The 16021-nt window shown below is 46.7% G+C and overlaps 1 protein-coding gene and 1 pseudogene across 1 annotated transcript; both read left to right on the plus strand.

Moving 5' to 3' along the window:
• The first annotated feature begins 1941 nt into the window (after positions 1-1941).
• Positions 1942-2942, plus strand: LOC116861125 (annotated as a pseudogene).
• Positions 2943-7277: 4335 nt separating this feature from the next.
• On the plus strand, positions 7278-15565 carry ZNF134 (zinc finger protein 134). The gene is made up of 6 exons (XM_032847606.1): positions 7278-7364; positions 7738-7877; positions 8259-8586; positions 9037-9187; positions 9735-9773; positions 13805-15565. The coding sequence occupies exons 1-6, from the start codon at positions 7278-7280 to the stop codon at positions 15037-15039; spliced, it is 1980 nt and encodes a 659-aa protein (XP_032703497.1). The 3' UTR covers positions 15040-15565.
• Positions 15566-16021: the final 456 nt, after the last annotated feature.

Here is a 16021-nt window from a genome sequence, read left to right on the forward strand (position 1 = left end):
TTTTTAAAAGATTTTATTTATTTATTTGACAGAGAGAGATCACAAGCAGACAGAGAGGCAGGCAGAGAGAGAGGAGGAAGCAGGCTCCCCGCCGAGCAGAGAGCCCGATGCGGGGCTCAATCCCAGGACCCCGAGATCATGACCTGAGCCGAAGGCAGCGGCTCAACCCACTGAGCCACCCAGGCACCCCTTTTAATTTTTTTTTTAAGGATTTTATTTATTTAACAGACAGAGACCACAAGTAGGCAGAGAGGCAAGCAGAGAAAGAGAGAGAGAGAGAGAGAGAGAGGAGGAAGCAGGCTCCCTGCTGAGCAGAGAGCCCGATGCGAGACTCAATCCCAGGATCCTGGGATCATGACCTGAGCGGAAGGCAGAGGCTTTAACCTACTGAGCCATCCAGGCGCCCCTAAAAATCTTTTTTTTAAAGATTTTATTTGTTTATTTGACAGAGATCACAGGTAGGCAGAGAGGCCGGCAGAGAGAGAGAAGGAAGCAGGCTCCCTGCTGAGCAGAAAGCCCCATGCAGGGCTCCATCCCAGGACCCTGGGATTGTGACCTGAGCCAAAAGAGAGGCTTTAACCCATTGAGCCACCCAGGCACCCTAAATTTAAAAATCTTTTAAAAAATGCTATTTTGGGGGGCACCTGGGTGGTTCAGTGGGTTAAGCCTCTGCCTTCGGCTCAGGTCATGGTCTCAGGGTCCTGGGATCGAGCCCCGCATCGGGCTCCCTGCTCAGCGGGGAGCCTGCTTCTCCCTCTCTCTCTCTCTCTCTGCCTGTCTCTCTGCCTACTTGTGATATCTGTCAAATAAATAAATAAAATCTTTTTTAAAAATGCTATTTTTTACTTATAATAAGTACAGTAATTAGTTATCTTTACATATATTAATATGGAATATGTATTCAGATTATGGTGTTTAAAATATAGAAGTAACTCCTTTTCTTTGGCTTAAACCTGAATTTGGCACACATTTAGGTTTATTTATTTTTTTGTTTTTATGTTCAAGTTATGTTTTATAGCATTTTTGGCACCATATATATTTAGATAAATACGTAAAAAATTTGAAACAAAAACCATGAACCAGATACTCTGAGTGCCATCTGGCTTCATACTTTCTCCTCTATTCTTTTATCACTATCACCTGCAGGTGCTCGTTTTTGTAATTTTTTTTAAAAGATTTTATTTATTTATTTGACAGAGAGAGAGAGAGAGATCACAAGTAGACAGAGAGGCAGGCATAGAGAGAGGGGGAGGCAGGCTCCCTGCTGAGCAGAGAGCCTGATGCGGGGCTCAATCCCAGGACCCTGAGGTCACAACCTGAGCCAAAGGCAGAGGCTTAACCCACTGAGCCACCCAGGCGCTCCTCGTTTTTGTAATTTTTAAGTATGTTCTTAATATTTTAAAAATACAGTCATATACATACAGATAAATGGATATTAATTATGCTCCCTTTATTAGGAAAATATTGCTAAGTGCACACAATATTCTGACACTTTCTATTTTTTACTTAATTGTATGTCCTGGAAATGCAGCAGTCAAAAGAACTTTAGTTTTGCTGCCTAGTGCCCCATTGTGAAAATGCACTATGATTCCTTCAATATCCTACCGACATGCATTGGGTTGGCTCCAATTTTTGTTATTAGAACTAGTCCTGCAAAAAATTGTCTTGCGCCTATGAAAGGCATGTCTAAATACTCATATTGAGTCGAGAAATTATGTGATCAAAGATGTCTTGGTGTATTGAGAGTAACAAAATTTTCTACTTTAGTCTCCAGATTCCTGTGATTCAAAATAAAAACAGCCACAGTATCCCCTTTAAACTGATGAAATGGTTTCCACTGACTTAAACTTGGGTATTATATTCCTCACTCATGCTGGACTTGGGAGCCTTGGGAGCGCCTCACTTCTTTGTCTTTCTATCTTTACCGCACTCACAAGGTGCATGTTGAGGTCCACAGACTTGATTCTCATCAGGGCAGTCACAGCTGACACCGTGGTTCTTTTTTCTTTTCTTTTCTTTTTTTTTTAAGATTTTATTTGTTTACTTGACAGAGAGCACAAGTAGGCAGAGAGAGAGAGAGGAAGAAACAGGCTCCCTGCTGAGCAGAGAGCCTGATGTGGGGCTCGATCCCAGGACCCTGGGGTCATGACCTGAGTCGAAGGCCGAGGCTTTAACCCACTGAGCCACCCAGGCGCCCCAACCATGAGTCTTTTTAATGACAGGATCCCTCAGACAACGGCAGCATTTGGGTTGGAATCTTTCTTGGATGAAGCTGGACATGGGCTGGTCTTCTGTTCTCACCGAGTGGCCAGAAGGGTTTCTCTCGGCACCACCTGCCTCCACGGCGGCTTCCAGGCCAGTAAGCTCAATGCTAACACCTCCATGTGGTCAGCTCAGGGTGCAATCCCCAAAGTGCACTGGCTTTTGCTGTTTCCTCTGCTGGATCCTGCATCTCCTGTTAAATATCTTTACTGCTTTGCATGTTACTGAACCAAGAAAGAGAAAAAACATAAGTATGGAGAAAACATATGAATACTGTAATTCACCCATTCCGATCAAATCTGTAGTCTTACTCCATGCGGTCATGTTCTCCTTCATTATGTCACTTGTTTGGGCCTCGTGGCCTGGTCTCCTGGCTCCATCGTCCTTGTCCTGCTCAGACACAAGCAGCGAGTCCAATACATTCACAGCAACAACCCTTTCTCTAGACCTTCCCACGAGGCTAGAGCCACACGGACCATCCTGGTCCTGGTGAGCATGTTCATCTTTTATTTCCTCTCTTCCATTTTGTCTTCATGCATAGCACTTACTGTGAACCCAAGCCACTGGTTGACGAATACCTGTGCACTGGCATCTTCTGGCTTCCTGGCATTCAGCCCCTCGTGCTCCTTGCGCGTGACGCCCGCGCCTCCCAATTTTCTGCTTTCTGGGGAAGGAAGTGATTTTTCCAAGTATGGTCTCCAGACGGCAAGTTCCTTATAGGGCATCCTATAATTTAGTTAAGTATTTATTTGATCATTTTGTGTGTGTGTATTTACACATAAAACACTCATGTTTTCTGCCAGATGATCTATTATCCCATAGGGATCAGTATGGAATAAGCAAAAATAACCTTGGCCTCATATTGTGTATATGATTGTCCAAAATGAACATGGTGTGAATATGACAATGACTTTCTAAAATTGCATCTGCTGTTCATTGGAGAATATCAGGCAATAAGATAATGACCTGGGGGAGATTTTCAGCTTTCGGGAGTTCGGGAGTGGAAACTCACTGTTGATTCAACTCTGAAGTGACATCCAAAAGATTTACTGCATTGTTAAAGCATATTGGGTGAAAAATGTTTCAAGGGAACAGAAAATGACTGGGGAATATCCTAAATTGGTACAACACAGGTGGACTTCAAAGAGTGAAAAGAAGGGTGCCTGGGAGGCTCAGTTGTTAAGCGTCTGCTTTCGGCTCAGGTCATGATCCCAGGATCCTGGGACTGAGTCCTGCATCAGGCTCCCTGCTCAGCGGGGAGCCTGCTTCTCCTTCTCCCACTCCCCCTGGTTGTGTTTCCTCTCTCACTCTGTCTCCCTCTGTCAAAAAAAAAAAAAAAAAAGAGTGAAAAGAAGTTCATGATGTTTAGCAGAGTATGTGGCGTACAATGTGGCGAGGCAGACAAATAGGTGATATCTTCTGACAGGTGTTGGAGGTCATGTCAATGATCAAAACCTTTCATAGGAAAGATCATGGGTCGCTGAGAATTTTTGTCCAGTGAAATAATCAAAACTGTGATAAAAAATAAAAAATAATTTAATTAAAATAAAATTTAGTACACATTATAATTTAGCCTTCTTTGACCTTACTTTACAATATTTTTTCATTTAAAAAATAGGTGGTAAAATAATGCACTTCCAATTTAGCAATATTTAAGGGTCAAAGCTAAGAAAGAGTCTCTCCTTGACCAAACTTTAGCCAGGTTCCTATCAGGAATCCTATTCACAACTAGACCTCAACATTTGGACTTCTGCGCCCATCTTTGCATTGCCCAGTTTTTTTTTTTGTTTTTTTTTTTTTATTTGACAGAGAGAGATCACAAGTAGGCAGAGAGGCAGGCAGAGAGAGAGACAGAGGAGGAAGCAGGCTCCCCGCTGAGCAGAGAGCCCGATGCGGGACTCGATCCCAGGACCCTGAGACCATGACCTGAGCCGAAGGCAGAGGCTTAACCCACTGAGCCACCCAGGCGCCCCTGCATTGCCCAGTTTTAACAAGAATCCTATTAAGTTGCTTTAACCAGAAACCATCCCTGCTTAATAGCTGATAACCCTTGATATCTGATCAAATTGCTCATCCTACCATCCCCCAGATGGTACTGATCACCTTTGCCTGCTTTCAGCAAGAATCCCCCTGACCCCTGAAGTTTTTTCTCAGTACTTTTCCATCCACTGACTCCCACACTGCCTCTTGGCTATGAACCCCTAGTTGTTCATGCTCTATTTGGAGTTGAGCCAAGGTCTGTACTGGGATCTCTATTCCACTATTACAACAGTTCCTGATTAAAAGCTAGTTTTGCTCCTTTACCTACTGTTCAACTCTGGTTTTCTTTAATAGATCATGAAAGTTATCATTCTTTATGAAGTAATACTGAGTTTTAGAAAATTTTTTTAGTTGTTGGTACTTAAAGGAAACTTTCAAAGAGTTCCATTTTTATTTCACCTTTATTTTCCATCTTTAAATAATCACTTGCGATGTCTGGGTGGCTCAGTTGGTTAAGCGTCTGCCTTCAGCTCAGGTCATGATCCCAGAGTCCTGGGATCCAGTCCCATATCCAACTTCTTGGTCAGCAGGGAGCCTCCTTCTCCCTCTGCCTGCCACTCCCCATGCTAACTTCAAAAATATAATACTTGGTCTTTAAAAAATATATGTGGCTAAATGTATATTTCTGTACTTCTACTATGTCTATAACTAAAATTGTATTAAAATTTATATATATATATATATATATATGTATATATATATATATATATATGAGAGAGGGCATGGGAGAGGCAGAGGGAGAGAGAGAGAGAATTTTAAGCACCCAGCACAGAGCCCAACATGGGGCTCGATCTCATGACTCTGAGATCATGACGTGAGTCGAAATCAAAAGTTGGATGCTTAACTGACTAAGCCACCCAGACACCCCTATTATATTTTTGCAAGTATCCCATGTAAAATAGTTTAATGTATATAAAAATAAAACATATGCTTAATTATCTAAATATCATGTTAATCCAATATATTTAAGCAACCTGTCTGTTATGAATGATAAATCATAATGAAAAATTTCTGGCTTCTTAGTAAACTCAAGAGAAACATTGTGTCTTATAGAGAGAGCTATTCTTTTTCTTCATTAGACCATTGTCCTCTAATTGAAAATCTGCATGTTTTCTTTAGGGAGTTTAACGTGTGTTAATATTTTTTATTGGCTCAAGGTTTTATATCAGCACTTAGTGGCTTACCTTAAATGGGGAGCTCCATTACCTAGAATATTGAATCATTTAAAGGTTTCCTGAAGAAAATTGCCTGCCCTAAATCATCCCAATGCTAGGTACCAGGCAACTAGGGACCACCCTTATAACCCAAAGCCCACTGGAATTATTCAGACTAGCCAGTTTTCAGCTATTTGCTCTGCCCTGCTTTGCCTTTCCTGTAGAAAACACAATAAAGTCTCACAGCTAGGCCTTCCCTTGGCTCCTGCATTGTGTCCTAATCAAAACCTGGTGTTCCCTCTGTGGCCTTTTGTGGTATGCTATGGCTCTCATTTCTAGGCAAATGGTGAATAACATTAAACTTTTTCTTTCAGTGGCATTGACCTATCCATGTTGTCACTAAGTCACCTTTATAAACTAAGACATGGGCTCAAATCAGCCTCCCTTGGCTGTATAATGCTACATGTTATACCCCATTTCTTGGTGCCTTCATCTTCTCTTTTCTGTTGTGCCTACCACATTCTAACATTGTACATAATTCAGTATATATTTCGTATTTCTTCCTCTGTCTTTCTTGAATACGTAGAGTGTAAGCTCCTTGATGGCTGGGGTCTTTATCTCTTGTTTTCAAATTTGAAACATGCCCTTAAGATAGTGCCTAAAATTCAGTAGGTGTTCATTGAATGTTTGTTAGAGCCGTGAACAGACATGCTGTTACAATATTCTTGTTCATCTTCATCATTCTGGCAACACTTTTTTGTTTTGTTTATTATGTTTTTGGTGGGCAGCAAAGCAAGGTTCATTGAGTGATAGTACAAAGCTCCCAAAGAGGGAGGGGACTCTAGAGGGTTGCCCTTTGGTAGCACTTCTAAATATTTGAATTCTCCTTCAAAGTAGATGTTCAACATTTTCAAGATATTCAACATTTTCAAGAATGGAAAGGAATTACATTTTGGAGACTAAACCTTCCTGTATTCAATGTTTCAGATCCCATGTATGCTCAGCCTCATTCTCTCGCTTCTCAGACTTTGATGTTTTCAACTTAATTTTTGCTGACATCTTAACCGTTTTCACTTGTCACAGATGTGTCCCCTGGGAGCCATTTTTTGAGTATGTTTGTGCATAATCACAGAATTATATTACCAGCTTTCAGTAATTTAAACAATTCATAAATGTTTTCTTTCTTCCTTTCCTTCCTTGCCTTCCTCCCTTTCTTTTTCTTTCCTTCTTTGCTTTCCTTCTTTCCCTCCTTCCTTCCTTCCTTCCTTTCCTTCTCGTCTTTCCCCTCCCTTGACCCTTCCTCTCCTCTTCTTCTTCACCGTTTACCAAGAATAATCTCAAATCCCAATTCAGACACTGTCCCGTAATTGCAAGTGAAGTGAAAATCACTTCCTAGCAAAGAAATGAGATCATGATGCTCTAAATTTTTATTTGTGGGTCAGATGGTCCCCTTTGCACATTTACTGCCACCAGCCCTGGCACATCAAAAAGCATTTATAATGGCCCTTTTCAGATGGGCGGCATATTCCTAGAGGGAAATCAGTATATCTCAGCTTTAGGCTGAGGAGCGTTTGAATTACAGGATGCTGCACCCTGGCTGGCCACCATCAGCGCCCCCACCGGCAGGAAAGTGCCTTCGTTGGCCGATTAACCCTTCCCAGAATCCGCCCTGGCCCTGTCCGCTGATCCCGGGTCCGTGACCAAGCCAAAGAGCCCAAAACCGACTTAAAACTTCAACCTACATGGATCTAAAAACCAGCAAGGAAATACGAGTGGACTGTGAGTGGACTCAAGATGTGTCCGTGTGGTTTTGTGCACATGATGTGTCCGTGTGGTTTTGTGGCTTTGGGGAATATCTACAAGAACGCTCCCACACTCTTCGGGTACCCACCCCCAGCGGACTACAAGGTATAGAACCAGGGCGCGGGGCTCTTTAAGAGGGCCAAAGCCCCGCCGCGTCCTTTGAGCCTGGAGGCACCATTTCCCAGCGTCCCTCGCGGGAGCACGCTGCCCAGCCCCAGCCCCTGCGGGGAGAACTCCGAAGGTCGCTTAGGCCGATTCCTCAGGGAAACTACAGTACCCAGAAGTCTCTGCGCAGCACGGAGGCGGCACCCTTAAAATTGCGCCGCAAGCCGTCTGGGCGGGACTTCCGGCGTCTTCCTCGAGGCGGACATTTTGTTCGCTCTGAGTGGAGCTCTCGGAGCGGAGCTTTGGGAACGCCAGTACGGTTCAGAGTGACCGAAGCGGAAAGGCACGGGAGGAGACCCTGTGTCCATTGCAGAAAGGCTTGGGGGTGGCAGCGCACGCGAAGGCTCCGCGGCCAGGGCCAGCCCACGGCGGCGCGTGGGTCTCGACCTGGGACTCCTCACGGGTCCCTGTGGTCCAGATTGTGATGGCGGCGGCCGCGGTGATGGATCCCGCGTAGGTGGGTACTTTGTTCCCCGGATCCTGAGGCGTTTCGGTCCTTCACTCTGAATCACGGAGCCACGAACGAGGGGCGCCTGTTGAGGTCGTTGCAGCTCCGGCTCCGGTGTTCTGGGCCGTGGGGGCGTTGGTGTGGGGAGCCCCTTCCTAGCAGCCGGTGCGGTGAGCCGTCGAAGTGTCCCTGGGCGACCGACGATCATGAGCAAAGGCTTGGAGGCGCGGCTGAGCCGGAGGACTCCGGAAACCGGGCCCTGGGGTTTGCAGGGAGCCTAGAGGGCGAGCGGCGGCCCTGCGTGGAAAGGCTGCATGAGCCGAGGGTGCCCTCGCCGCGGACCGCTGGGAGCCGTGGGGGAGCATGATGTGAGCTGGCTCGGGCAGGTGGGTCGCGGCGGACTGGTTGACGGGCGAGGAGGCCGCCGACTCCCGGAGTGTTGTGGCTGCACCAGAGCTGCGGCGGGAGGTGGGATTTGGAGAAGGGGATGTTAGAGGTGAAACCGACGGGATTCTTGCCGTGTCGGGTAACGGCGGTGCGGGAAGATCAAGTGGAGGGCCGGAGCAGTTTGTGTCCCGGGGAATGCATTTTGGACGTTGTAAAGCTCCTCTCGGAGAGGAGGTGGCCCATGGGCATCTGGCTGTGCGTCAGGGATTCTGGCGGGGGCTGTGTTGGAGACCACTGAGGGATGAGGCCCCAGGTCGAAGACTGGAGGTGAGATGCCCAGGAAAGATATTAACGGTGTTTTTATCTCAGGTGATTCTTTTTTTTTTTTTTTTAAAGATTTTATTTTATTTATTGGACAGAGAGAGAGATCACAAGTAGGCAGAGAAGAGGCAGGCAGAGAGAGAGAGGAGGAAGCAGGCTCCCCGCCGATCAGAGAGCCCGATGCGGGGCTCGATCCCAGCACCCCGCGATCACGACCCGAGCCGAAGGCAGAGGCTTAACCCACTGAGCCACCCAGGCGCCCCTCTCAGGTGATTCTTGAGGCGAGAGATTGGAGGGCGGGGGAAGGGGGTCATCCTTCATCCCCTCCAGAGGGAAGCATGGGAAGGAGTTCTGGCTGGTCTCCGCGGGAGGAGAGGGCCGTGGGGTGTAAGGAGCCCGGCCTGAGCCGCAGAGGCAGGCGTGACGTGCTGGCGGTTTGCCGTTCCGTGGACTCAGCAGCGGCACGGCCTGTGGAGGAGACGAAAAGCCAGCCTCAGCCGGATCCAGGGCCCTGGTACCCCGGTTCCCCAGCTCTCGGGTGAGCAGAGATCATGGACATCTCTCATGAGGGGCCACCAGCAGGCTCACCTTGGGGGGTGTGTACCACGTAGGCTGGTTTGGTGACAGGACTAATGCTCACTTGGCAGGTGTACAGGCCGTTAAGATTTTTAGATGGATAGATATGATAAATTTGTACTGACGATGCTTAGTAATGGGTTGATGTGCTTGTCTCTGAGTGTTTAATTAAGATGGAAGTCTTAAATACCACGTTTTCTTAGAAGATTAAAAATAAATCCTAAATATCAAAAACCTATCCCTTCATTTGCTCCAAAACCATTTGGAAAAATGTGAAGCTTGTGGACAGTAAAAGCTAATTCAAGGATCCTTGCTTGTACTAACGGTGTTTGATACAAGCAGTAGCCCTGTTAGGTGGGTGCCACTGTTAGACCTGCTTTACAGAGGAGGACACTGCAGCACACTGCAGCAGGTCGTGGACGCCCATCTGATGGGAGGCAGCACTAAGGTCTTAACATCTGACATTAGACTTTCCGAAATCATCCTCACCAAAGGGCAGGGCAGGAGTTAGGGCCATAGTTCAGTCCCCAGAACCCCACTCTGGTAACCTGCCACTCTCAACTCCTTCTCTTTGCCAGGTTGCCCTGATGGTAGAAGCACTGGGGATCTCTGTATAGGTGAGTGCAGAGCATGCAGGTCCTTATTCATCACTCCCCACTTGGCCATGATCTTGGCAACCCCAGATGGCAGATGGTGGTGTCTTAGGACTCTTTACCTACCCTTACACTTGATGTTGAGTTTGGGGATGCCGGTGTCACTAACGTTCTTTTGCCTTGAATTGAGTGCAGTGGGGTGAAGTGTGGAACAGTGCCCCAGACACAAGAACCAGCATGTGCAGAAACATCACTTGAGGCTTAACCAAGAGTGTTCAGGGAGCCTCAGGTCTCCATTATGTCTAGCTTGATCAGAGAGTAGTATTCAACTCTGGAATGGCACCTTGTGGAACTGGGCTTCTGTTTTGAGAATGGTGGGAGCCATGGAAGGTTTGGAGCAGAGGAGGGAGTCATCTGACTCTGGTCTTAACAGGCTTCCTCTGACTGTACAGTGAATAAGAGACTTTGGAGTGAGGAAGGAGCACTGTTTATGATGGCTGGACTAGACTGGATGCTATGGAAGTGTGGGACAAATGCTTGGATTCTGGTCCTTTTTTTTTTGTTCGTTTTTGTTTTTCTTTAAGTAGGGTTAACCAGATTTTCTGATGTGGATGGTGAGAGAAACAATGGGAAGAGTCAGGGATGACTCCACAGCTTTCAAAGTTTTGGGCCTGAGCAGGTATAAGGATGGGAAAATCCTCCATTGAGATGGTGAAAAGTTTGGTGGTGGGAGCAACTTTCAGAAGTAATACCAAGAATTAGGCTTTGTGGGGCGCCTGGGAAGCTCAGTTGTTAGGCGTCTGCCTTCAGCTCAGGTCATGATCCCAAGGTCCTGGGATTGCGTCCTGCATCGGGTCTCTGCTTGGCGGGAAGCCTGCTTCTCTCTCTCCCTCTCCCACTCCCTCTGCTTGTGTTCCCTCTCTGGCTGTGTCTTTCCCAGTCAAATAAATAAATAAATAAAATGTCTTAAAAAATTTAAACTGGGGCGCCTGGGTGGCTCAGTGGGTTAAGCCTCTGCCTTCAGCACAGGTCATGATCTCAGGGTCCTGGAATTGAGCCCCACATCAGGCTCTCTGCTCAGCGGGGAGCCTGCTTCCTCCTCTTTCTCTCTGCCTGCCTCTCTGCCTACTTGTGATATCTCTCTCTGTCAAATAAATAAATAAAATCTTTAAAAAAAAATTTAAACTTTGACCATGTTGAATCTGAATGGAGGTATAGGTAGACAGCTGGACACATAGGTTTGGATTTTAGAGGAGGGATTCAAGTCCACAGGGTGACAGTCAGTATATGCATTAGAGTGGAGCTGCTTATCAGATTGATAGAGAGAACCTTTATGTCATAGTGGCAGTGCCATTAAGGGTCTGGAAGGGAGTGGACACAGCAGCCTGAGACAGGAGTCATCTAAGAGAGAGGAGAAGGGAGATTAGTGTCCATGGTGGAGGGAGAGAGTAGGATCTGGCAGGTGGTGAAGTCTTCCAGAGAGAGCGTGGACAAGAGATGGGTGCTGGAGTAGAACAGTGTTAGAGATGAGATGAAAGTGAGGCCAGAGCAGCTGCTTTCCCTTCTCGATGTGCTTCCCAGGTATTTATAGTGATTTCGTGGGATGTGGAAAGTTTCAGTCAAGCTGGTAGTTGAGCTCAGGGGCAGAGTGGGCCAGCTGGCAGAGTAACTATGCTTGCGGTAGAAGGACAGTGGGTGTGGGCTTTGAATGAGAGTTTAGTGTTAAGTGTTAAGCCTGTTGATTGTTGAAAATATAGTATCCTTAGTATGTGACCACAAAGTCAGAAGGGGCTAGAATTATCTGGTATCTGTATGTTGTTCTGGATTGCTGAAGTTGAATCAAGAAATAGGGCCAGGAAGGGAGGATTTAAAAGCTGGGTTCAGGGGGCCCCTGGGTCGTTCCGTCATTAAGTGTCTGCCTTCCGCTCAGGTCATGATTCCAGGGTCCTGGGATTGAGCCCCACAGTGGGCTCTCTTGGCAGGAAGCCTGCTTCTCCCTCTTCCATTCCCCCTGCTTCTGTTCCCTCTCTCAGTGTGTCTCTCTCTCTGTCAAATAAACAAATAAAATCTTAGGAAAAAAAAAAAAAAGCTGGGTTCAGAGTTACATGGCAGTGAGGACCAGCTACTGGAGCCAGATGTGATCTTGGATCATTAACCGGGAATTCTCTGTATGCTGTTTGCAGATTTGCATGTGGGAGATGACCTATGTTGTGGGTATTCGTAGACTTGAGGGAGCTATGGTCTAAAGAGTGATGTGTACTGGAGATGGAATCTGAATTTGTACCCTAAGGGCTTTAGGGGGATCTCTGAGCTCATATTTGTATATGAGAGATATGATCCCTAGACCTCAGGGGAACTGGCTGGCAAAAGTTCTGTCCATCCCCCTCCTGTTGTTCTGGGCTGAACAAAATGATTACTAGGAAATGGGGAGAGTGAGTAGGCACCAGTCACAAGGGCCTGGTATCTGGTCTAAGTTGGGGAGCTGGGGAGGAAAGTGAATGTGTGGTGGGTAGACCAAGAGTCCTGGGGAGAGCTGCTGCCCCTGTGCTCAGTCGTTGGCTTTATGCAGGGTCATGTGACTTTCAAGGATGTGTTTGTGTATTTCTCTTGGGAGCAGTGGGGGTGCGTGAGAAGACCCAAAGACCTGTGTCACAGTGCAGTGTTTTCTATGCTTTGTGCTTACGGTCTTCCTGGGTAAGGCCCGCATACCCCAGTTTTCTGGCCTTTGCTCTACTCTACTCTTCCCTTAAAGGTTGCCCTTTTCTTCCCATAGCTGTCATAGGCACTGCTGTTTTCCTTCTCTAAGATAGATTTTCGGGCTGCTGAGGCTCAGCTGTGTATTGCCTCCTTTACTCCCTATGCTCCCCCACCCCTGCTGCCCCAGACTATTACCAGGAAGGGTTTGAGCGTCAGGGATTAGTAGTCAGCCCGGTGGACTACCCTGCTGCCCTTTCCCTGGCTGTATTGCTCTGCCTACATTCATGACACCTCTGTACTCTAGACTCTGCCCCTTTCCTGTAATTGGCATTTCCTTGGGCTTATCTGTGTCATGAATTGCTGTGATGGTCACTGCTGTGAGGCCCAGTGTGCTGATCTTGCAAAAACATTTCTGATGTTCATTTTGTAATATTTAGTTGTCTTAATATCCTGTGGTGAGCTGCTCTGGGCCACAGCTTTCCTCCTTGCCCTGTCTTTCCTCTATGATTTGTTTCTTCCAGATCCTTTGTGGTTCCTGAACTTAGTAGGGGAAAGAACTCAGTGCCTGAGAGGTCATGACTCTAGCCATGGCAGGAGGGACGTGGACAGGCCCTGGTGAGTGGGAGCTTGGGGAGGGTGTAACTTCAGGGTTGGGTTCAAATAATACCAGAAGCCTGTCCTTGCCCCACTCCTATTTGGTGCCTAGATTATAAACCGTACCTGTTTCTGTCTTTTTCTCCTCATTCTGGACATTCTACACACTTGTCATTTTTTTTTTAATTTTTATTTTTCTAAATTATGAACATATAATGTATTATTTGTTTCAGGGGTACAGGTGTGATCCATCACACTTGTTATTTCTGGTCTGACCTCTGACCCAGGGCTGTCCACACCCTCTCACCAGTGCTCTCTACTGCTCCTTCTGCAGTGCTCTCCTGTGTTGGACAGTGTTCATGTGCCATGAGACATACATATGTCCTTAAATGACTCCTGAATACCACTTGCTCATTTTAGATCCGATTTCCTGGGCTTAGACATACATTTTGTATAGTGCTCACTGGTAGCCAAGGCCCTTCTAAAAATCATTTGCAGAAGAGTAAATTGGACATTTCTGCTTCCCAGTTCTCTCTGAGCTCACCCTGTCCTTGTGTCTTTGTCCCTTGGGAAGTCTTCCTCATTCTATCACCGTTTGAGGCCCAGTATTGCAAAGCAGCTTTTTCTTTAACCTGATGCCAAATCTGCTGTCCTGCCAACACCCCCATACACTAAATCCTGGGTATACTAGACACATCTGCAATGGGGTTGCTCCTTCCCACCAAAGTCATCATGCACTTCAATGGCATTTTTTCTGCCTTCAGGTTGTTGGTGTGCAGTGGAGGATGAAGAGGTGCCTTCTAAGCAGAGCATTTCTGTAGAAGTGTCACAGGATAGTATCTCCAAGGCAGGTTCATCAGCCCAGATGGCTCACCCTTGTGACACATGTGGCCCCGTCTTGAAAGATATCTTGCACCTGGATGAACACCAGGAAACACACCAGGGACTGAAACCTTACACATGTGAGGCATGTGGGAGACAGTTCTGGTTCAGTGCAGACTTCCTTCAGCACCAGAAGCAGTACAATGTAGAGAAGCCCTTAAGAAGAGACAAAGGCAAGACCTCATTTATGAAGAACTGTAGAGTTTGTGAAGAACCTCACCTGTCAGAAAAGCCTTTACGATGTGAGGAGGAGAACTTCCAGGCCAGTTTGGGCAGTCACCAGCAAAAGGCCATCCACAGCAAGAAGAAGACAAGGAGCACCAAGAGCGGGGGGGCCTCTCACAGTAGACATACGCATTACAGGTGCAGCGAATGTGGGAAGGCCTTCAACCGCAAAGACACACTCGTCCAGCACCAGAGAATCCATACTGGAGAAAGGCCTTACGAGTGCAGTGAATGTGGGAAAGCCTTCAGCCGCAAAGCCACCCTTATCCAGCACCAGAGAATCCATACTGGAGAAAGGCCTTATGAGTGCAAAGAATGTGGGAAAGCCTTTAGTCGCAAAGACAACCTTACTCAGCACAAAAGAATCCACACTGGAGAAATGCCTTACAAGTGTAGTGAATGTGGAAAATACTTTAGCCATCACTCCAACCTAATTGTACACCAGAGAGTTCACAATGGAGCAAGGCCTTATAAGTGCAACAATTGTGGGAAAGTCTTCAGACACAAATCCACACTTGTTCAGCATGAGAGTATCCATACTGGAGAAAATCCTTATGTTTGCAGTGATTGTGGGAAATCCTTTGGCCACAAATACACCCTCATTAAACACCAGAGAATTCACACAGAGGCAAGGCCTTTTGAGTGCGTCGAATGTGGGAAATTCTTTAGTCGAAGCTCTGACTTTATTGCACACCAGAGAGTTCACACAGGGGAAAGGCCGTTTGTGTGCAGCAAGTGTGGAAAAGATTTCATCAGAACATCTCACCTTGTTAGGCACCAAAAAGTTCACACTGGAGAAAGGCCATATGAGTGCAATGAATGTGGGAAAGCCTATAGTTTAAGCTCCCACCTCATTCGGCACCAGAAAGTTCATACTGCAGGGAGGCTGTAGGCAGACTTTCAACGCAGCGGGACTCATAGGGAGAGGAGCTCTGCGAGGACCCTTTGAGAGGAGGACATCAGTGAGGTGTTGTTCCTCCTATATCAGCGTTAACATCTGAGATGGGTTATGAATGCTAGGTACAGGGAAGCTCTCGCGGGTTGCGTTGCACTTTGAGACAGGTCCTTGCCAGATTTGTCACTCAATGCCTGTGGCTAACACCATCTCAGCTCTATCAGCTTACTTACCATAATGTCCTCAGGGAAGGTAGAATCCTGAATTAAATAGGATTTCTCATTGCTTCCCCCACTGATTGATTAAAGGTGTGGACCTTACTGTACATCCTTAGCCAAGAGGATCTGAGCTGTGTTCTGGCTTACAGAAAAGGTTTACTTTCTTCCTGGACACTGTTGGTCTCATGTGGTACTTGTGACAGATTTTCCAGTCTCCAAGTCACCCATCCCGGAGAACTACTTGTCTTATGTTGCTCTGGTTTCTGTGATAATAAAGACCTTGTTATTATTTAAGCCATCGTTAATCTTGGACATTGTTTTTACTGTTTGGAATGGTTTGAAAACACTTAGGCCCTGCCAAACTGAAGAGATAAACAGTGGAGCGGGGGGGATCCTCCAGTTTCCTGTGCCTCAAATGGAAGAGCAGGTTGGCAGAGAACCTTTCTCAGTCCAGTTCTGGTGTTGCTGACAAAAGCTGCTTAGGCGAGAGTTCAGGGCCTGATTTTGGCTGGATTTCAGAGTTATTTGAGGGCCCAGACATCACCCTGAGGGTGGTATGGAGGAAGGTTGTGACAACCTTCAATATGTTTGGCAGCAGCATGCAGTGAATGACTTATTTCCAGGATATGTGCCATATTCCACAGCACTGTTGAGGGGAAGCTTTTCTGCGAACCTGCCAAGCGCCATATGCCCTGAAGGCCAGAATCTGATCTGGTACCCAAGTTGGCTGCAAGACTTGCCATCCCGGGAAGGAAGGAAAA

The sequence above is a fragment of the Lontra canadensis genome, unplaced genomic scaffold (assembly GCF_010015895.1).
Source record: "Lontra canadensis isolate GAN:19392208 unplaced genomic scaffold, GSC_riverotter_1.0 scaffold191, whole genome shotgun sequence".
Taxonomy (NCBI): Eukaryota; Metazoa; Chordata; class Mammalia; order Carnivora; family Mustelidae; genus Lontra; species Lontra canadensis.